At 40.9% G+C, this 23,882-nt stretch overlaps 1 protein-coding gene across 3 annotated transcripts in view; it reads left to right on the forward strand.

Annotated features, from left to right (window-relative positions):
- The window catches only part of pou2f2b (POU class 2 homeobox 2b), a 117,361-nt gene that overhangs the window by 86,272 nt on the left and 7,207 nt on the right, over positions 1–23,882 (forward strand). For 2 of the 3 annotated variants that reach the window (XM_064947758.1, XM_064947760.1), the window contains exons 2-10: positions 12,011–12,076; positions 12,241–12,275; positions 13,617–13,673; positions 13,992–14,111; positions 15,957–16,056; positions 16,296–16,384; positions 16,563–16,706; positions 16,836–16,977; positions 21,650–21,798. In XM_064947758.1, coding sequence (XP_064803830.1) covers positions 12,011–12,076; positions 12,241–12,275; positions 13,617–13,673; positions 13,992–14,111; positions 15,957–16,056; positions 16,296–16,384; positions 16,563–16,706; positions 16,836–16,977; positions 21,650–21,798 — 902 coding nt within the window. Of the gene's footprint in view, positions 1–12,010; positions 12,077–12,240; positions 12,276–13,616; positions 13,674–13,991; positions 14,112–14,332; positions 14,663–15,956; positions 16,057–16,295; positions 16,385–16,562; positions 16,707–16,835; positions 16,978–21,649; positions 21,799–23,882 lie in introns of all 3 variants that reach the window. The other variant, XM_064947757.1, reaches the window with a different exon arrangement.

The following is a 23,882-nucleotide window of genomic DNA, read 5'->3' on the forward strand; positions in this document are numbered from 1 at the left end:
TAGTAAGTACAGCATCATGCTTTCTTTTAACATAGTAAGTAGAGCATCATGCTTTCTTTTAACGTAGTAAGTACAGCATCATGCTTTCTTTAAACGTTTTTAAGTAACCATCATGCTTTCTTTTAACATAGTAAGAACAGCATCATGCTTTCTTTTAACGTAGTAAGTACACCATCATTCTTTCTTTTAACATAGTAAGTAAACATAATGCTTTCTTTTAACATAGTAAGTAACCATCATGCTTTCTTTTAACATAGTAATTAACCATCACGCTTTCTTTTAACGTAGTAAGTACAGCATCATGCTTTCTTTTAACATAGTAAGTAACCATCATGCTTTCTTTTAACGTAGTAAGTAACCATCATGCTTTCTTTTAACGTAGTAAGTACAGCATCATGCTTTCTTTTAACGTAGTAAGTAACCATCATGCTCTCTTTTAACATAGTAAGTAACCATCATGCTTTCTTTTAACATAGTAAGTACAGCATCATGCTTTCTTTTAACATAGTAAGTAACCATCATGCTTTCTTTTAACATAGTAAGTACAGCATCATGCTTTCTTTTAACATAGTAAGTAACCATCATGCTTTCTTTTAACATAGTAATTAACCATCACACTTTCTTTTAACGTAGTAAAGTACAGCATCATGCTTTCTTTTAACGTAGTAAGTACAGCATCATGCTTTCTTTTAACATAGTAAGTACAGCATCATGCTTTCTTTTAACGTAGTAAGTACAGCATCATGCTTTCTTTTAACATAGTAAGTAACTATCATGCTTTCTTTTAACATAGTAAGTAACCATCATGCTTTCTTTTAACGTAGTAAGTAACCATCATGCTTTCTTTTAACATAGTAAGTACAGCATCATGCTTTCTTTTAACATAGTAAGTAACCATCATGCTTTCTTTTACCGTAGTAAGTACATCATCATGCTTTCTTTTAACGTAGTAAGTACAGCATCATGCTTTCTTTTAACATAGTAAGTAACCATCATGCTTTCTTTTAACATATTAAGTAACCATCATGCTTTCTTTTAACATAGTAAGTACAGCATCATGCTTTCTTTTAACGTAGTAAGTAACCATCATGCTTTCTTTTAACGTAGTAAGTAACCATCATGCTTTCTTTTAACGTAGTAAGTACATCATCATGCTTTCTTTTAACGTAGTAAGTAACCATCATGCTTTCCTTTAACATTGTAAGTAACCATCATGCTTTCTTTTAACGTAGTAAGTACAGCATCATGCTTTCTTTTAACGTAGTAAGTACAGCATCATGCTTTCTTTTAACGTAGTAAGTACAGTATCATGCTTTCTTTTAACGTAGTAAGTACAGCATCATGCTTTCTTTTAACATAGTAAGTAGAGCATCATGCTTTCTTTTAACGTAGTAAGTACAGCATCATGCTTTCTTTAAACGTTTTTAAGTAACCATCATGCTTTCTTTTAACATAGTAAGAACAGCATCATGCTTTCTTTTAACGTAGTAAGTACACCATCATTCTTTCTTTTAACATAGTAAGTAAACATAATGCTTTCTTTTAACATAGTAAGTAACCATCATGCTTTCTTTTAACATAGTAATTAACCATCACGCTTTCTTTTAACGTAGTAAGTACAGCATCATGCTTTCTTTTAACATAGTAAGTAACCATCATGCTTTCTTTTAACGTAGTAAGTAACCATCATGCTTTCTTTTAACGTAGTAAGTACAGCATCATGCTTTCTTTTAACGTAGTAAGTAACCATCATGCTCTCTTTTAACATAGTAAGTAACCATCATGCTTTCTTTTAACATAGTAAGTACAGCATCATGCTTTCTTTTAACATAGTAAGTAACCATCATGCTTTCTTTTAACATAGTAAGTACAGCATCATGCTTTCTTTTAACATAGTAAGTAACCATCATGCTTTCTTTTAACATAGTAATTAACCATCACACTTTCTTTTAACGTAGTAAAGTACAGCATCATGCTTTCTTTTAACGTAGTAAGTACAGCATCATGCTTTCTTTTAACATAGTAAGTACAGCATCATTCTTTCTTTTAACGTAGTAAGTACAGCATCATGCTTTCTTTTAACGTAGTAAGTAGAGCATCATGCTTTCTTTTAACGTAGCAAGTACAGCATCATGCTTTCTTTTAACGTAGTAAGTACAGCATCATGCTTTCTTTTAACATAGTAAGTAGAGCATCATGCTTTCTTTTAATGTAGTAAGTACAGCATCATGCTTTCTTTTAACATAGTAAGTAGAGCATCATGCTTTCTTTTAACGTAGTAAGTACACCATCATTCTTTCTTTTAACATAGTAAGTAACCATCATGCTTTCTTTTAACATAGTAAGTAACCATCATGCTTTCTTTTAACGTAGTAAAGTACAGCATCATGCTTTCTTTTAACGTAGTAAGTACAGCATCATGCTTTCTTTTAACATAGTAAGTAACCATCATGCTTTCTTTTAACGTAGTAAGTAACCATCATGCTTTCTTTTAACTTAGTAAGTAACCATCATGCTTTCTTTTAACGTAGTAAGTAACCATCACGCTTTCTTTTGACATAGTAAGTAACCATCATGCTTTCTTTTAACGTAGTAAGTAACCATCATGCTCTCTTTTAACATAGTAAGTAACCATCATGCTTTCTTTTAACATTGTAAGTAACCATCACGCTTTCTTTTAACATAGTAAGTAACCATCATGCTTTCTTTTAACATAGTAAGTAACCATCAAGCTTTCTTTTAACATAGTAAGTACAGCATCATGCTTTCTTTTAACATAGTAAGTAACCATCATGCTTTCTTTTAACATAGTAATTAACCATCACGCTTTCTTTTAACGTAGTAAAGTACAGCATCATGCTTTCTTTTAACGTAGTAAGTACAGCATCATGCTTTCTTTTAACATAGTAAGTACAGCATCATGCTTTCTTTTAACGTAGTAAGTAACCATCATGCTTTCTTTTATCGTAGTAAGTACAGCATCATGCTTTCTTTTAACGTAGTAAGTAACCATCATGCTTTCTTTTAACATAGTAAGTACAGCATCATGCTTTCTTTTAACGTAGTAAGTACAGCATCATGCTTTCTTTTAACGTAGTAAGTAACCATCATGCTTTCTTATAACATAGTAAGTACAGCATCATGCTTTCTTTTAACGTAGTAAGTACAGCATCATGCTTTCTTTTAACATAGTAAGTACAGCATCATGCTTTCTTTTAACGTAGTAAGTAACCATCATGCTTTCTTTTATCGTAGTAAGTACAGCATCATGCTTTCTTTTAACGTAGTAAGTAACCATCATGCTTTCTTTTAACATAGTAAGTACAGCATCATGCTTTCTTTTAACGTAGTAAGTACAGCATCATGCTTTCTTTTAACGTAGTAAGTAACCATCATGCTTTCTTATAACATAGTAAGTACAGCATCATGCTTTCTTTTAACGTAGTAAGTACAGCATCATGCTTTCTTTTAACATAGTAAGTAACCATCATGCTTTCTTTTAACATAGTAAGTAACCATCATGCTTTCTTTTAACGTAGTAAGTAACCATCATGCTTTCTTTTAACATAGTAAGTACAGCATCATGCTTTCTTTTAACATAGTAAGTAACCATCATGCTTTCTTTTAACATAGTAAGTAACCATCATGCTTTCTTTTATCGTAGTAAGTACAGCATCATGCTTTCTTTTAACATAGTAAGTAACCATCATGCTTTCTTTTATCGTAGTAAGTACAGCATCATGCTTTCTTTTAACGTAGTAAGTAACCATCATGCTTTCTTTTAACATAGTAAGTACAGCATCATGCTTTCTTTTAACGTAGTAAGTACAGCATCATGCTTTCTTTTAACGTAGTAAGTACAGCATCATGCTTTCTTTTAACATAGTAAGTAACCATCATGCTTTCTTTTAACATATTAAGAAACCATCATGCTTTCTTTTAACATAGTAAGTACAGCATCATGCTTTCTTTTAACGTAGTAAGTAACCATCATGCTTTCTTTTAACGTAGTAAGTACAGCATCATGCTTTCTTTTAACGTAGTAAGTACAGCATCATGCTTTCTTTTAACATAGTAAGTAACCATCATGCTTTCTTTTAACATAGTAAGTAACCATCATGCTTTCTTTTAACATAGTAAGTACAGCATCATGCTTTCTTTTAACATAGTAAGTAACCATCATGCTTTCTTTTAACATAGTAATTAACCATCACGCTTTCTTTTAACGTAGTAAAGTACAGCATCATGCTTTCTTTTAACGTAGTAAGTACAGCATCATGCTTTCTTTTAACGTAGTAAGTAACCATCATGCTTTCTTTTAACGTAGTAAGTACATCATCATGCTTTCTTTTAACGTAGTAAGTAACCATCATGCTTTCTTTTAACGTAGTAAGTACATCATCATGCTTTCTTTTAACGTAGTAAGTAACCAACATGCTTTCCTTTAACATTGTAAGTAACCATCATGCTTACTTTTAACGTAGTAAGTACAGCATCATGCTTTCTTTAACGTAGTAAGTACAGCATCATGCTTTCTTTTAACATAGTAAGTAGAGCATCATGCTTTCTTTTAACGTAGTAAGTACAGCATCATGCTTTCTTTAAACGTAGTAAGTACACAATCATGCTTTCTTTTAACATAGTAAGTACAGCATCATGCTTTCTTTTAACGTAGTAAGTACACCATCATGCTTTCTTTTAACATAGTAAGTTACCATCATGCTTTCTTTTAACATAGTAAGTACAGCATCATGCTTTCTTTTAACATAGTAAGTAACCATCATGCTTTCTTTTAACATAGTAATTAACCATCACACTTTCTTTTAACGTAGTAAAGTACAGCATCATGCTTTCTTTTAACGTAGTAAGTAACCATCATGCTCTCTTTTAACATCGTAAGTAACCATCATGCTTTCTTTTAACATAGTAAGTAACCATCATGCTTTCTTTTAACATAGTAAGTACAGCATCATGCTTTCTTTTAACATAGTAAGTAACCATCATGCTTTCTTTTAACATAGTAAGTACAGCATCATGCTTTCTTTTAACATAGTAATTAACCATCACGCTTTCTTTTAACGAAGTAAAGTACAGCATCATGCTTTCTTTTAACGTAGTAAGTACAGCATCATGCTTTCTTTTAACATAGTAAGTACAGCATCATGCTTTCTTTTGACATAGTAATTAACCATCATGCTTTCTTTTAACATAGTAAGTACAGCATCATGCTTTCTTTTAACATAGTAATTAACCATCACGCTTTCTTTTAACGTAGTAAGTACAGCATCATGCTTTCTTTTAACGTAGTAAGTACAGCATCATGCTTTCTTTTAACGTAGTAAGTACAGCATCATGCTTTCTTTTAACATAGTAAGTACAGCATCATGCTTTCTTTTAACGTAGTAAGTACAGCATCATGCTTTCTTTTAACGTAGTAAGTAGAGCATCATGCTTTCTTTTAACATAGTAAGTACAGCATCATGCTTTCTTTTAACATAGTAAGTAACCATCATGCTTTATTTTAACATAGTAAGTAACCATCATGCTTTCTTTTAACATAGTAAGTACAGCATCATGCTTTCTTTTAACGTAGTAAGTACAGCATCATGCTTTCTTTTAACGTAGTAAGTACAGCATCATGCTTTCTTTTAACATAGTAAGTAGAGCATCATGCTATCTTTTAACATAGTAAGTAACCATCATGCTTTCTTTTAACATAGTAAGTAACCATCATGCTTTCTTTTAACATAGTAAGTACAGCATCATGCTTTCTTTTAACGTAGTATGTACAGCATCATGCTTTCTTTTAACATAGTAAGTACAGCATCATGCTTTCTTTTAACGTAGTAAGTACAGCATCATGCTTTCTTTTAACGTAGTAAGTAGAGCATCATGCTTTCTTTTAACATAGTAAGTACAGCATCATGCTTTCTTTTAACTTAGTAAGTACAGCGTCATGCTTTCTTTTAACATAGTAAGTAACCATCATGCTTTCTTTTAACGTATTAAGTACAGCTTCATGCTTTCTTTTAACGTAGTAAGTAACCATCATGCTTTCTTTTATCGTAGTAAGTACAGCATCATGCTTTCTTTTAACGTAGTAAGTAACCATCATGCTTTCTTTTAACGTAGTAAGTACAACATCCTGCTTTCTTTTAACGTTGTAAGTACAGCATCATGCTTTCTTTTAACGTAGTAAGTACAGCGTCATGCTTTCTTTTCACATAGTAAGTAACCATCATGCTTTCTTTTAACATAGTAAGTAACCATCATGCTTTCTTTTAACGTAGTAAGTAACCATCATGCTTTCTTTTAACGTAGTAAGTACAGCATCATGCTTTCTTTTAACGTAGTAAGTACATCATCATGCTTTCTTTTAACGTAGTAAGTAACCATCATGCTTTCTTTTAACATTGTAAGTAACCATCATGCTTTCTTTTAACGTAGTAAGTACAGCATCATGCTTTCTTTTAACGTAGTAAGTACAGCATCATGCTTTCTTTTAACGTAGTAAGTACAGCATCATGCTTTCTTTTAACGTAGTAAGTACAGCATCATGCTTTCTTTTAACATAGTAAGTAGAGCATCATGCTTTCTTTTAACGTAGTAAGTACAGCATCATGCTTTCTTTTAACGTAGTAAGTACAGCATCATGCTTTCTTTTAACGTAGTAAGTACAGCATCATGCTTTCTTTTATCGTAGTAAGTACAGCATCATGCTTTCTTTTAACATAGTAAGTAACCATCATGCTTTCTTTTAACGTAGTAAGTAACCATCATGCTTTCTTTTAATGTAGTAAGTACAGCATCATGCTTTCTTTTAACGTAGTAAGTAACCATCATGCTCTCTTTTAACATCGTAAGTAACCATCACGCTTTCTTTTAACATAGTAAGTAACCATCATGCTTTCTTTTAACATAGTAAGTACAGCATCATGCTTTCTTTTAACATAGTAAGTAACCATCACGCTTTCTTTTAACATAGTAAGTACAGCATCATGCTTTCTTTTAACATAGTAAGTAACCATCATGCTTTCTTTTAACATAGTAATTAACCATCACGCTTTCTTTTAACGTAGTAAAGTACAGCATCATGCTTTCTTTTAACGTAGTAAGTACAGCATCATGCTTTCTTTTAACATAGTAAGTACAGCATCATGCTTTCTTTTGACATAGTAAGTAACCATCATGCTTTCTTTTAACGAAGTAAGTAACCATCATGCTTTCTCTTAACGTAGTAAGTACAGCATCATGCTTTCTTTTAACATAGTAAGTAACCATCATGCTTTCTTTTAACGTAGTAAGTAACCATCATGCTTTCTTTTAACGTAGTAAGTAACCATCATGCTTTCTTTTAACGTAGTAAATAACCATCATGCTTTCTTTTAACGTAGTAAGTAACCATCATGCTTTCTTTTAACGTAGTAAGTAACCATCATGCTTTCTTTTAACGTAGTAAATAACCATCATGCTTTCTTTTAACGTAGTAAGTAACCATCATGCTTTCTTTTAACGTAGTAAGTAACCATCATGCTTTCTTTTACCATAGTAAGTACAGCATCATGCTTTCTTTTAACGTAGTAAGTACAGCATCATGCTTTCTTTTAACGTAGTAAGTAACCATCATGCTTTCTTTTAACGTAGTAAGTAACCATCATGCTTTCTTTTAACGTAGTAAGTAACCATCACGCTTTCTTTTAACGTAGTAAGTACAGCATCATGCTTTCTTTTAACGTAGTAAGTACAGCATCATGCTTTCTTTTAACGTAGTAAGTAACCATCATGCTTTCTTTTAACGTAGTAAGTAACCATCATGCTTTCTTTTAACGTAGTAAGTACAGCATCATGCTTTCTTTTAACGTAGTAAGTAACCATCATGCTTTATTTTAACGTAGTAAGTAACCATCATGCTTTTTTTTAACGTAGTAAGTAACCATCATGCTTTCTTTTAACATAGTAAGTACAGCATCATGCTTTCTTTTAACATAGTAAGTAACCATCATGCTTTCTTTTAACGTAGTAAGTACAGCATCACGCTTTCTTTTAACGTAGTAAGTAACCATCATGCTTTCTTTTAACGTAGTAAGTACAGCATCACGCTTTCTTTTAACGTAGTAAGTAACCATCATGCTTTCTTTTAACGTAGTAAGTACAGCATCATGCTTTCTTTTAACGTAGTAAGTACAGCATCATGCTTTCAGGATAGGAGTTTTTTTCAGATTCCACAATGATTCTTTAGTTGTGGACATTACATCTCCACACTCGCTCTCTTGCTCTTGGTCCTCATCTTTGTTGTGGACATTACATCTCCACACTCGCTCTCTTGCTCTTGGTTCTCATCTTTGTTGTGGACATTACATCTCCACACTCGCTCTCTTGCTCTTGGTCCTCATCTTTGTTGTGGTCATTACATCTCCACACTCGCTCTCTTGCTCTTGGTCCTCATCTTTGTTGTGGTCATTACATCTCCACACTCGCTCTCTTGCTCCTGGTCCTCATCTTTGTTGTGGACATTACATCTCCACACTCGTTCTCTTGCTCTTGGTCCTCATCTTTGTTGTGGTCATTACATCTCCACACTCGCTCTCTTGCTCTTGGTCCTCATCTTTGTTGTGGTCATTACATCTCCACACTCGCTCTCTTGCTCTTGGTCCTCATCTTTGTTGTGGTCATTACATCACCACACTCGCTCTCTTGCTCTTGGTCCTCATCTTTGTTGTGGTCATTACATCACCACACTCCCTCTCTTCTTTGTTGTGGTCATTACATCACCACACTCCCTCTCTTCTTTGTTGTGGTCATTACATCACCACACTCCCTCTCTTCTTTGTTGTGGTCATTACATCACCACACTCCCTCTCTTCTTTGTTGTGGTCATTACATCACCACACTCCCTCTCTTCTTTGTTGTGGTCATTACATCACCACACTCCCTCTCTTGCTATTGGTCCTCATCTTTGTCACCTTGATTTTGCACCTGTGTGTTTGATCAGTTTCTTTATGAAAATATTTAGCAAACTCCATGACAGTAGCTAAAGCAAGGGACTATAGCAGCAGACAAATGCATGCTGGGCCGGGCAGGCCCTGAGGTCCTGAAGTGAGCGCCACTGGAGCACTGTTGAAGCTAAATTAGAGCGGGCTAGAAGGCCAACACTCCAGCCTTTGGGAATCTCGCTCCAGGCTCCAGTTAAATTGGGCACGCTCAGCTCCCCTCCACTCACATACTCTGGTCCTGCTCCATAGCCCAGAGGACAAACAAGGGAAGTCTCTGTTGTGCTATGCCATTACTCATAAACAGTTCCAGTCATAAGTTTTAGACACCTACTCATTCAAGGGTTTTTCTTTATTTTTACTATTTTCTACATTGTAGAATAATAGTGAAGACATCAAACTTTTGACTGGTACTGTAAATAATAACCTGTTACGGACATAGTAGCTTACTTAGTCTGTTGGTTGTATTTGTAACGGCGTTCTTTTGTTGTTGAAGGAGAGTCGGACCGAAATGCAGCGTGTAAGTTACTCATGTTTATTTAAAGAAAACAAAACGAACGAACTAACACGAATAACTAAATAAATACAAAAAAACAACAAACAGAACGAAACCTAATACAGCCTGACTGGTGCAACCTACACAGAGACAGGGACAATCACCCACGAAATGCAAAGCGAAACCAGGCTACCTAAATACGGTTCCCAATCAGCGACAACGAGAAGCACCTGACTCTGATTGAGAACCGCCTCAGGCAGCCAACCTAATTAACCACACACACACCCCTAATCAATACAATCCCAAACACTACAAACCCCAATACAATACATAATAACCCCATGTCACACCCTGGTCTGACTAACTAATAAACTAAAACACACAATACTAAGACCAAGGCGTGACAGTATTTGTTAATTTGTGTTGTCCTTTCACAGTTTAGTTGTGTTGACTTCAAAAAGTGGAACTGGATTTTGTCATCTTTGAGAATAAAAAAAACAAGCATTTATGTTACTCTGAGCACTCATCCGTTATACTGGAACCGAGAGAGAGAAAGAGAGGGGAGAGAAGTGATAGAGAGAACTATGAGGAAGGGAGAGAGAGAGAGAGAGAGAGAGGGGGGAGAAGTGATAGAAAGAACTGTGAGGAAGGGAGGGAGAGAGAGAGAGGAAGAGAGGGGGGAGAAGTGATAGAGAGAACTGTGAGGAAGGGAGAGAGAGAGAGGGGGGAGAAGTGATAGAGAGAACTGTGAGGAAGGGAGAGAGAGAGAGAGGGGGCAGAAGTGATAGAGAGAACTGTGAGGAAGGGAGAGAGAGAGAGAGGAAGTGAGGGGGGAGAAGTGATAGAGAGAACTGTGAGGAAGGGAGAGAGAGAGAGAGAGGGCGGGGAGTAGAAGTGATAGAGAGAACTGTGAGGAAGGGAGAGAGAGAGGGGGAGAAGTGATAGAGAGAACTGTGGGGAAGGGAGAGCGAGAGAGAGAGAGGAAGAGAGGGGGGAGAAGTGATAGAGAGAACTGGGAGGAACAGAGAGAGAGAGAGAGAGAGAGAGAGAAAGAGGGGGAGAAGTGATAGAGAGAACTGTGAGGAAGGGAGAGAGAGAGAGAGAGAGAGAGAGAGAGAGAGAAAGAGAGGGGAGAGAAGTGATAGAGAGAACTGTGAGGAAGGGGGAGAGAGAGAGGAATGTTTTTAATAATGCAGGTGGCAGATATAATTAGTTGTTCGTTGGGTTGATTTGCATGTTTTCATAAAAGGGAAGTTGGTGTGAGGGAGGGAGTGTGTCAGCAAAGACCAGTGTCTGTGTAGATATTGTGGCTTCTCACAAAATAAGCGGTAGTTAATACAGTAACTGCCAAATGAAACATCTGTTACGGTAACTTTCTTTAAAATAATTAACATAAAATAATTCACTTTTTATTTTATTTACAGTGAATTGTGTACTCCTCACCTCTCGCTCTCTATCTCATTAAATCTTTCTAGCTGCCCCAACCCACTCTCCCATTCCGCCCCCTGTTCCTCCTCTCTCTTTCCCTCCCTCTCACCCTCCCCCCACACCCCTCGACTCTCTGTCTATGGGGACAGTCCCAGCCCTGACTGGCTGTCTGTACAGTGCAGAGGAGAGGAGAGGAAGGAGGAAGTGTTGTGGTGTAGTATAGCGGGGTGTGGTGTGGTGTAATGATGACACTACAGTGAGTAACATCAGTATAGAGGTGTCTAGTAGGGTTCTGTTCCCACTCAAACCTCTGTAGGGCCTATTGTTAGACCCAACAAACACCTCTGTACATATAGGAAAGAATGAACGGAGGCTGCACAGCAAAACATATCACCGCATATACAAAAGCCAATACTGCATTGTGACATCATATTTCAGCGCCCGTAACATCAACCGAAAGCATTTGCACCTTCCATTTTTTCTATTGCTATGTGATTATCTGTATAATGCTTCAGCTGAACCTGAACATGCTGACTCCCAGTCATTAAACCTAATCATCTGCTCTCTCTGTCTCTTTCCTTTCCCCCCCCCCTCTCTCTCTCTCTCTCTCTCTCTCTGTCTCTCTCTTTGTCTCTGCCGCTCTCTCTTTCTCCCTCTGTCTCTCTTTCTGTCTCTACCTCCCTCTCTCTTTCTGTCTCTCTTTCTCTGTCTCTCTCTTGCCCTCTCTCTCTCTCTCTCTCTCTCTCTCTCTCTCTGTCTCTCTCTTGCTCTGTCTCTCTCTCTCTCTCTGTCTCTTTCTTGCTCTGTCTCTCTCTCTGTCTCTCTCTTGCTCTCTCTCTCTCTCTCTCTCTCTCTCTCTCTTGCTCTGTCTCACTCTCTGTCTTTCTCTTGCTCTCTCTCTCTCTCTCTCTCTCTCTGTTTCTCCCTCTGTATTTCTCTGTCTCTCTCTTGCTCTCTCTCTCTCTCTCTCTCTCTCTCTCTCTCTCTCTCTCTCTCTCTCTCTCTATGTCTCTCTCTCTGTCTCTCTCTTGCTCTCTCTCTCTCTCTCTCTCTCTCTCTCTCTCTCTCTCTATGTCTCTCTCTCTCGTTCTCATAGAAATCAGGATGTCAAAGCCAGTAGAGGTTGAGAACACAGGGGCTGACTCTCCAATGGAGAGCACAGGTATTTTTCTATGTGTGTGTGTGTGTGTGTGTGTGTGCATGTGTGCGTGCGTGTGTGCGTGTGTGTGCGTGCATGTGTTCGTGTGTGTGCATGTGTGTCTGCGTTTGTGCATGCACGCGCATGTGTGTGATTAATTTCTAATTGCTTCCTATCCCCCCACACAGATTCAGAGCGGAATGGTCCTGATAAAAACCATCAGGTTTGTGTCCGCTTGGTGCTTCACCTTCATTTCAGTACTGATATCGCTGGTAATATACTTTGCACCCCTTGACTTTTTCCACATTTTGTTATGTTACAGCCTTATTCTAAGATTGCTAAAATTTGTTTGTTTTTTCTACACACAATACCCCATAATGACAAAGCAAAAACTGTTTTTTAGAAATGTTTGCAAATGTATTAAAAATAAATGACTGAAATATTAGACCCTTTACTCAGTACTTTGTTGAAGCACCTTTGGCAGCGATTACAGCCTCAGGTCTTCTTGGGTATGATGCTACAAGCTTGGCTCACCTGTATTTGCGGAGCTTCTCCCATTCTTCTCTGCAGATCCTCTTAAGATCTGTCAGGTTGGATGGGGAGCATCGCTGCACAGCTATTTTCAGGTCTCACCAGAGATGTTTGATCGGGTTCAAGTCCGTTGTCTTGGCTGGGTGCTTAGGGTCGTTGTCCTGTTGGAAGGTGAATCTTCGCTCCAGTCTGAGGTCCTGAGCGCTCTGGAGCAGGTTTTCATCAAGGATCTCTCTGTAATTTGCTCCGTTCATCTTTCCCCTCGATCCGGACTAGTCTCCCAGTCCCTGCCACCGTATAACATCCCCACAGCATGATGCTGCTGCCACCACCATGCTTCACCATAGAGATGGTGCCAGGTTTCCTCCAGACGTGACACTTGGCATTCATGTTTCTCATGGTCTGAGAGTCTTTAGGTGTCTTTTCAGAGTCTTTAGGTTTTGGCAAGCTTCAAGGGGGCTGACATGTGCCTTTAACTGATGAGTGGCTGATTGGTGGAGTGCTGCAGAGATGGTTGTCCTTCTGGAAGGATCTCCCATCTCCACAGAGGAACTCTGGAGCTCTGTCAGATTGTGTAGATTGATGAGGAAAAAAGTACATTTGATAGATTTTAGAATAAGGCTGTACTGTAACAAAATATGGAAAAGGTCAAGGGGTCTGAATACTTTCCGAATGCAATGTACCTCTAGGAAACATAATAATCAGTAATTTTCAATGGTGACAATCATGATCTGAATAACACACACATTAGGTCTGAAAAGTAAAGATGACTGACAACAAGTAGCCTAATACCAAGACACAAGCATCAATACAGTAGTGCAGTGTGTTTCCCAAATCTGGTCCTGGAGACCCCAAGGGAGGCACATTTCTGTTTTTACCCAAAATACACCTGATTCCACTGGATGATGAGTTACTGAGTGGAATGTTGTGTGTCGGGGTCCCCAGGACAGGATTGAGAAACACTGCAGTCGTGTATTCTTTTTTTATGATCATTTATGTTTCTCTGTACTGATGGTTTTTGTCCTTTTAACAGCTTCAGCAGATGAAAATCAGTCCCTTTCACCTTTCTCCAACCCTCAGCAGCAACAAGGTGTGTGTGTGTGTGTGTGTGTGTGTGTGTGTGTGTGTGTGTGTGTGTGTGTGTGTGTGTGTGTGTGTGTGTGTGTGTGTGTGTGTGTGTGTGTGTGCATGTATGTTTTGTGTGCCACGTTTGCATACAGATTGACAGGTATGCAAAACAGTCAGACTAGCCAGTTTGGACATGCCCATTCCAGGAAGAAGGGATGACTATCCCTCGTTTCTAAAGAAAAGACAAGCACCTTCCTTTGGCATGCAGGTTACCACAGCAGACAGAGCAGAACAGTCAGCTTCGTTTCACTGTATCCCTCGTTTTCTCTCCTCCTCTCAGAATAAGATGGAAGAGTGTGGTGAGATGTCCCTGGGCCCTGCTCCCCAGCACAGCCACGCCCCCTCACAGACGCCCCTCCCACACACACAGCTCATGCTGACCAGCTCCCAACTGGCAGGGGTAAGACAAGGAGGAAGAGGCTTAGCAAACAAAACACATTGATGCACACTCACAAAAACACAGACACATGCTTATGGTCTGGCTTGAGTTCACTGCTTTTTACCTTCTTCCTTTTCTCTGCTCTTTCACATACCCTCTGCACCTCCCTCCCTTTCTTTCTCTCTGTCCCTCTCTTGCTCTCTTTCTCTGTGTCTCTCTCTCGCTCGGTGTCTCTTTCTCAGTTGACTGCTCTCTTGCCAGCTCAGCAGCAGTTGTTACTGCAGCAGGCTCAGGCTCAGCTTCTAGCTGCAGCTGTGCAGCAGTCTGTTCAGCAGTCCAACGCAGCTCACGCAGCTCATGCAGCCCACGCAGCCGCCCAAGCCAATCAGCAAGCTCAGGCAGCCGCAGCAGCCAATCAACATGCCCAGCAGCAGCAGGCGGGACAGACAGGGCAGCAGGGCCAATCACTGCCCCAGGGACAGTGCACACAGGAACAGACAGGTCAACCAGTCCCTGTCCCGCCCACTCATCCTCAGCTCACCCTCTCTCAGCCAATTCAGCTCACCGCCCAGGTACTGACAACCAATCACAAGGCACATCCTGGCTGGGAAGAGGTGGGGAAGGGTCTTGATTCAGGAGACAGTCTGGGATCCTCCGTTTTTATTGATCTTTTTCTTTATTGCTTGTGTTGCTCTGCTGTTCATTCAGTCGTTTCTCTTGGCCTCTATATGAAGGGGTTGTTTTCATTTATTTTCTGTACATTTGTGTTCTCTCCAACTCTGACCCCTTTGTTCCCCCATCTGACCCCTCTGTTCTCTCCATCTCTGACCCCTCTGTTCTCACCATCTCTGATCCCTCTGTTCTCTCCATCTCTGACCCCTCTGTTCTCTCCAGCTCTGACCCCTCTGTTCTCTCCATCTCTGACCCCTCTGTTCTCGCCATCTCTGACCCCTCTGTTCTCTCCATCTCTGACCCTTCTGTTCTCGCCAACTCTGACCCCTCTGTTCTCTCCAAATCTGACCCATCTGTTCTCTCCATATCTGACCCCTCTGTTCTCTCCATCTCTGACCCCTCTGTTCTCTCCATCTCTGACTCCTTTGTTCTCACCATCTCTGACCCCTCTGTTCTATCCATCTCTGACCCCTCTGTTCTCTCCATCTCTGACCCTTCTGTTCTCGCCAACTCTGACCCCTCTGTTCTCTCCAAATCTGACCCATCTGTTCTATCCATATCTGACCCCTCTGTTCTCTCCATCTCTGACCCCTCTGTTCTCTCCATCTCTGACTCCTTTGTTCTCACCATCTCTGACCCCTCTGTTCTATCCATCTCTGACCCCTCTGTTCTCTCCATCTCTGACCCCTCTGTTCGCTCCACCTCTGACCCCTCTGTTCTCTCCATCTCTGACCCCTCTGTTCTCTCCATCTCTGACCCCTCTGTTCTATCCATCTCTGACCCCTCTGTTCTCTCCATCTCTGACCCATTTGTTCTCACCATCTCTGACCCCTCTGTTCTCTCCATTTCTGACCCCTTTGTTCTCACCATCTCTGACCCCTTTGTTCTATCCATCTCTGACCTCTCTGTTCTCTCCATCTCTGACCCCTCTGTTCTCTCCATCTCTGACCCCTCTGTTCTCTCCAGCTCTGACCCCTCTGTTCAATCCATCTCTGACCCCTTTGTTCTCACCATCTCTGACCCCTCTGTTCTCTCCATTTCTGACCCCTTTGTTCTTACCATCTCTGACCCCTCTGTTCTCTCCATCTCTGACCCCTCTGTTCTCTCCATCTCTGACCCCTCTGTTCTCTCCATCTCTGACCCCTTTGTTCTCTCCATCTCTGATCTCTGTTCTGTCCTCCTGTCTCCCTGCAGGACATCCAGCAGTTGTTGCAGCTGCAGCAGTTGGTTCTGGTGCCAGGACACCACCTGCAGTCTCCTCAGTTCCTCCTCCAACAGCACCAAGGGCAGCAAGGTGGGCTGCTCGCACTTGTCACTACCACCGGTTTCTGTTCTATTGGGACAGTGCCCTGAAGATGGGCTGTAGATGTTCCAACTATCAGCAAACATATTTAATTTATTTATAAGTGTCTAATACTAGAATGCCTATTGGATTCTCTGATCGACCATGGAGCTTTGTGGAATATTACGTGTGTTGTTTGTTCACATAACTGATCATAGGCCTACTGATTCCCTCACTTCTTCACTCCTCAGGACTACTATCGACACCAAATCTGATTCAGCTACCTCAGCAAAACCAAGGGAGCCTCCTGTCCACTCCCAGGCTGGGGCTCCAAGCACAGGTAGGCCCACTTAGGAAACACCCAGGCTTTGAGAGAGGCTACAGGCCCGGCTCTTTCCAACAAACATCTCTTGTCATCATTCTGTCATATCCAGTAAACGCCTCTCTTCTGCTATATAATTCTCTCTCTCTCTCGCTCCCACACTCTTTTTCCTCCTCCTCCCCCTCTCCCCCTGTAGAGAGACAAGGCTATGGAGGGCAGTGGGGTCATGACCTCTGTGTCCTCTGTGACCTCTCACCCCGAGGAGCCCAGTGACCTTGAGGAACTGGAGGTGTTCGCCCGCACCTTCAAACAGAGACGCATCAAACTGGGCTTTACACAGGTACGCCTTTCTGTGTGTGTGTGAGTGTGTGTGTGTGTGTGTGTGTGTGTGTGTGTGTGTGTGTGTGTGTGTGTGTGTGTGTGTGTGTGTGTGCTAACTCTCTATTTACCTCCTCCCTCGCTCTCTCAGGGTGACGTGGGAATGGCCATGGGGAAGCTATATGGTAATGATTTCAGCCAGACCACCATCTCTCGCTTCGAGGCCCTTAACCTGAGCTTTAAGAACATGTGCAAACTCAAACCACTACTGGAGAAGTGGCTCAATGATGCAGGTGAGAGGGGCGGGTGGGGGATGAGAGATAGGACGGGAGGATGGTAGAAGGGAGGGACCGGGAGAAAGGAGAGGGAGGATGGGAGAGGAGCAGAGAGGAGGTGAAGGAATTGGTGAAGGAGAAAGGTGTATGACACTTTGAATCTATCAATAAATCAGTTGATTAATTAACCAATCCCCACGTTGCATTAATCTGTAGAATGAATGTAACTTTATTTGTAAAAAAAAAATGCAACTCTTTTTATTGGTATTTCCTTTCACAGTTATAGTAAACAATGGTTGAAATACAGTACATTGCACGTGGTTGTATACATTCGATATACCATGGAAAAATGCTTTTTGAATGAGGTAGGAATGTATATGCACATACGAAAATATAAAAGACTTAAGTAATACATTCATAACAAAACATTAGAAACAAAAAACATGGCTCGTCTTCAAAATGAATAGAACAATTATAATAATAAGACTAATAATAATAATAAGACTAATAAGGCTAATATTAACGACTCTCAAAGGTAGATCAATTAAATACAAAGCTAGTGTCTCTACATAGGTAAAGAAAGGTTGCCACATTCTGTAGAATTTGTCAGAAGAAGGGTATATTTTATCTTCTCCAATTGACTAAAGTGTAGGAGATCTTTAATCCACACAAAATGAGGAGGAGAGGGCGACTTCCACAGAAGTAAAATCAACCTTCTTGCCAACAAAGGCTACAAAGTCAGATGTGTGTTTTGGTAGTGATCATAGCTATACGAAATAATCCCTTTTACTGTTGGGGATGGTGGGATAAATGCATCAGTTGGGGGGTCACATCAAGACTGGGGAATTGAGAGGTCATGTCACGGACAAAGCTGCACACTTGTAGATATCTAAAGAAATGACTATTCGGAAGGTGGAATTTAGCTGAGAGTTGTTGGTACGATGCAAACGTGCCATCAATTACGTTATTTCTGAGTAGAGGGGCCCTTGCAAACCAAAGTGACTTTAAACTGGTTCCAGATCTTGAGAGTGGTTTTAACTCAAATGTTTTAGGTATAACTTGATGTAGTAGAATGGATCAGTGAATGTACCATAGCAGAATGGACAGGGGAATGTACCATAGCAGAATGGACAGGGGAATGTACCATAGCAGAATGGACAGGGGAATGTACCATAGCAGAATGGACAGGGTAATGTGCCATAGCAGAATGGATAGGGGAATGTACCATAGCAGAATGGACAGGGTAATGTGCCATAGCAGAATGGACAGGGGAATGTACCATAGCAGAATGGACAGGGTAATGTACCATAGCAGAATGGATAGGGGAATGTACCATAGCAGAATGGATAGGGGAATGTACCATAGCAGAATGGACAGGGGAATGTACCATAGCAGAATGGACAGGGGAATGTACCATAGCAGAATGGATAGGGGAATGTACCATAGCAGAATGGATAGGGGAATGTACCATAGCAGAATGGACAGGGGAATGTACCATAGCAGAATGGATAGGGGAATGTACCATAGCAGAATGGATAGGGGAATGTACCATAGCAGAATGGACAGGGTAATGTACCATAGCAGAATGGATAGGGGAATGTACCATAGCAGAATGGACAGGGTAATGTGCCATAGCAGAATGGACAGGGGAATGTACCATAGCAGAATGGATAGGGGAATGTACCATAGCAGAATGGATAGGGAAATGTACCATAGCAGAATGGACAGGGTAATGTACCATAGCAGAATGGATAGGGGAATGCACCATAGCAGAATAGATAGGGGAATGTACCATAGCAGAATGGACAGGGGAATGTACCATAGCAGAATGGATAGGGGAATGTACCATAGCAGAATGGATAGGGGAATGTACCATAGCAGAATGGATAGGGGAATGTACCATAGCAGAATGGATAGGGGAATGCACCATAGCAGAATGGACAGGGGAATGTACCATAGCATAATGGATAGGTGAATGTACCATAGCAGAATGGATAGGTGAATGTACCATAGCAGAATGGACAGGGGAATGTACCATAGCAGAATGGACAGGGGAATGTACCATAGCATAATGGACAGGGGAGTGCACCATAGCAGAATGGACAGGGGAATGTACCATAGGAGAATGGATGTACCATAGGATAATGGATAGGGGAATGTGCCATAGGAGAATGGATGTACCATAGGAGAATAGATAGGGGAATGTGCCATAGGAGAATGGATAGGGGAATGTGCCATAGGAGAATGGATAGGAGAATGGATAGGGGAATGTGCCATAGGAGAATGGATAGGAGAATGGATAGGGGAATGTGCCATAGGAGAATGGATGTACCATAGGATAATGGATAGGGGAATGTGCCATAGGAGAATGGATGTACCATAAGGGAATGTGCCATAGGAGAATGGATGTACCATAGGAGAATGGATAGGGGAATGTGCCATAGGAGAATGGATAGGAGAATGGATAGGGGAATGTGCCATAGGAGAATGGATGTACCATAGGAGAATGGATAGGGGAATGTGCCATAGGAGAATGGATAGGGGAATGTGCCATAGGAGAATGGATAGGGGAATGTGCCATAGGAGAATGGATGTACCATAGGAGAATGGACAGGGGAATGTGCCATATGAGAATGGATAGGGGAATGTGCCATAGGAGAATGGATAGGGGAATGTGCCATAGGAGATTGGACAGGGGAATGTGCCATAGGAGAATGGATGTACCATAGGAGAATGGACAGGGGAATGTGCCATATGAGAATGGATAGGGGAATGTGCCATAGGAGAATGGATAGGGGAATGTGCCATAGGAGATTGGACAGGGGAATGTGCCATAGGAGAATGGATAGGGGAATGTGCCATAGGAGAATGGATAGGGGAATGTGCCATAGGAGATTGGACAGGGGAATGTGCCATAGGAGAATGGATAGGGGAATGTGCCATAGGAGAATGGATAGGGGAATGTGCCATAGGAGATTGGACAGGGGAATGTGCCATAGGAGAATGGATAGGGGAATGTGCCAAAGGAGAATGGATAGGGGAATGTGCCATAGGAGATTGGACAGGGGAATGTGCCATAGGAGAATGGATAGGGGAATGTGCCATAGGAGAATGGATAGGAGAATGGATAGGAGAATGGATAGGGGAATGTGCCATAGGAGAATGGATAGGGGAATGTGCCATAGGAGAATGGATAGGAGAATGGACAGGGGAATGTGCCATAGGAGAATGGACAGGGGAATGTGCCATAGGAGAATGGATAGGAGAATGGACAGGGGAATGTGCCATAGGAGATTGGACAGGGGAATGTGCCATAGGAGAATGGACAGGGGAATGTGCCATAGGAGAATGGATAGGAGAATGGACAGGGGAATGTGCCATAGGAGATTGGACAGGGGAATGTGCCATAGGATAATGGACAGGGGAATGTGCCATAGGAGATTGGACAGGGGAATGTGCCATAGGAGAATGGACAGGGGAATGTGCCATAGGATAATGGACAGGGGAATGTGCCATAGGAGATTGGACAGGGGAATGTGCCATAGGATAATGGACAGGGGAATGTGCCATAGGAGAATGGACAGGGGAATGTGCCATAGGATAATGGACAGGGGAATGTGCCATAGGAGAATGGACAGGGGAATGTACCATAGGATAATGGACAGGGGAATGTGCCATAGGATAATGGACAGGGGAATGTACCATAGGATAATGGACAGGGGAATGTACCATAGGATAATGGACAGGGGAATGTGCCATAGGATAATGGACAGGGGAATGTGCCATAGGAGAATGGACAGGGGAATGTACCATAGGATAATGGACAGGGGAATGTACCATAGGATAATGGACAGGGGAATGTACCATAGGATAATGGACAGGGGAATGTACCATAGGATAATGGACAGGGGAATGTGCCATAGGATAATGGACAGGGGAATGTGCCATAGGATAATGGACAGGGGAATGTGCCATAGGATAATGGACAGGGGAATGTGCCAAAGCAGCCAGTGAGGATGGCATACTGTTCATGAGGAAGATTCTATCTTCAACCATGATGGAATGATATGTTGGGTATCTGCACAGATCCAGTACTGAATTACACAGAAGTTCCAGACGAAGAGTGAGATAATCCATGTAGTTTGCAGAAAAAGATTTGGAAATAAAAATAGGTTCACATTGAAAGAGGTAGGAGAATTTAGGAAGAGTATTAATTTTAACCGAATTAATTTGACCAGCCAATGATAGGTGGAGTAGTGGCCATTGTTCAAAATGTTTCTCCACCAGAGTAAGGAGGAGTAAAGTTAGCCTTTAAAAAGGTTATCAACTTTGTCTATGACATGTATCCCTAAGTATGTACATTTGTTGAGAACTACTCTGAATGAAAATGTATGTAATGGGTAGTTACGAGCTGCTGCATTTAATTTAACTTGTAACCAGAGACTAGGCCAAATGCATTAAGAACAGATAGCACAATGGGTAAGGATACATTGGGGTTTGAGATATAGAGAAGCAAGTCATCAGCATAAAGGGAAACCCTTCGTTTGATGTTGCCTCTGAACACTCTCGTTACATGTGGGTTGGGTCTGAATGAATGTAACCTTGAGTTAATGAAGTTATATCTGTAGAATGAGGATACCAGTTTGTGTGATTTTAAATCATCCCACTAATCAATCTCTCTGTTTGACAGAGACCATGTCCACAGACAGTACTATGCCCAGCCCCAGCTCTCTGTCCTCTTCCTCAATGGGCTTCGAGGGCCTGCCGGGCCGACGCAGGAAGAAAAGAACCAGCATCGAGACTAACGTCCGCGTGGCCCTGGAGAGAGCCTTCATCACGGTGAGAGACATGACAAATTGTTGTGGAAATTCTACACATGGACAATCAGCGCGCTGGAGAGGTTCCAACCAACTCAATGCACCAAGTACACATGTCAATCAGGAGCTCCACCCGGGGCAGTCCCGTTAGTTCTCTTATATATAGACAAATTAAATTAGCATATTTTAGCTTATTCATCATTCATAATTAATTCATCATTAAATTGCAGATACTGCTACTGAGGATTTGTTCAATCAGTCACTTGCATGAACACATAAATTGGTTATTAGAAAAGCACAAACATAAAAATGTCCATCACATTTCATCCTCTTGTCACTTGTGTGATAATAATCATTAAATGTTAAGGTAAGCATTTGATTTTAGGTTCTATATCATATTTCTATTAAGTCAGGGAAATCAACACATAAAACCAGACATTTCGTCATTTCAAACACTTCATTCTGGGTTATACAATCATTCTGGGTTGTGCGTATAAAATCATTGCAGTGGAATGTTTTAACTTAAGACCTTCGCTTCATACAGTTACACATATGCTTCACTGCACAATCACTGATTTCAGCTGGAGCTTTTGTCGCAGGTGGCTTGACAGATCAGTATCTCAATGCATTTCTAGTCTAAATTACTATATATTTTGCATTGTGCAGACCTCCACAATCATACCTAATACCCCAAATAAACTATTTTGGATAAGCCTAAATAAGTCAGGGTTGACCACCACCCTCCCTCCCGACACTCATTCTTCTGTTGTTTCGGTTCGTCCTTCCAATGGCACATGTTGAAAGTGGATGGCCCTTGATAATGTCTCTCACCTGAGCCGCCACTGTCCTTCACAGTCCATTATGTCCTGTCCATTTTCCGACCAGTACACCGGCAGCATGAGAGAGGTTTGGACGAGATCTCTCTCCATGCTCACTCCACGTGGACTCATGTTTCACTCCTAAGAAAAAAGGCAGTTGATAGCTTTGACTGGATGCTGTGCACAGGTTGCTCAGACTCAGGTCTCACGGTAGAAGTGGTGAAGGACCATATTGAAGCCATTGTCCACATTACTTTAACCGGTTAGAAGGGGTGAGGTTCACACTGTTCTCAGCCGAATTATCCCTTCCATGTATCTAGATACCATCTGTTACCTTCGCCATAACCTCGAGAGAGGACAGAGCAGAGCAACAGTTTAGTTTAGGGCATTTCTGATAAATTATTCACTGTATGACAAATGGTAAATTTGCATATTTACTAAAGGGCCCCAGGGGACTGGTAATTCCCCCTTTGGACACATGACTGGTTCATCGTGATTCATGTGTCCAAAAAAACAACAACACTGCCTGTTAAATCAAATTAACAAATCAAATTAGAATTACAACTCTTGATAACTCCATCTTAACTTAACTGTATCCCATAAGGTAATGGTAAAAGTGAGGTGTCATCAGGGGCAGCGCTCATTCAGGGGCAGCGCTCTCTCTCTCTCCTTCTCTTGTTCCGAATCACACAAGACTATTGATAAATTATACATTTCTTCTAATTATTTGTGTTGACATAGCACATTTAAATCTCACCCAATGTCTCTAGTCTTTCTAGTGAGGGTGATTAGTCATTTCAAACATTTTGTGTATCAGGTTTACATTGGGTTTTTCAGTACATGTCTTATCAAGGTGGGTTGTGTATATGTGGTAAAAAACAAACAAAATGGCCTTGAATCTACTTCAAAATCAAATCAAATCAAATTGATTTATATAGCCCTTCTTACATCAGCTGATATATCAAAGTGCTGTACAGAATCCCAGCCTAAAACCCCAAACAGCAAGCAATGCAGGTGTAGAAGCACGGTGGCTAGGAAAAACTCCCTAGAAAGGCCAAAACCTAGGAAGAAACCAAGAGAGGAACCAGGCTATGAGGGGTGGCCAGTCCTCTTCTGGCTGTGCCAGGTGGAGATTATAACAGAACATGGCCAAGATGTTCAAATGTTCATAAATGACCAGCATGGTCAAATAATAGTAATCACAGTGAACAGGTCAGGGTTCCATAGCCGCAGGTAGAACAGTTGAAACTGGAGCAGCAGCACGGCCAGGTGGACTGGGGACAATAAG

The sequence above is a fragment of the Oncorhynchus masou genome, chromosome 30 (assembly GCF_036934945.1).
Source record: "Oncorhynchus masou masou isolate Uvic2021 chromosome 30, UVic_Omas_1.1, whole genome shotgun sequence".
NCBI lineage: Eukaryota > Metazoa > Chordata > Actinopteri > Salmoniformes > Salmonidae > Oncorhynchus > Oncorhynchus masou.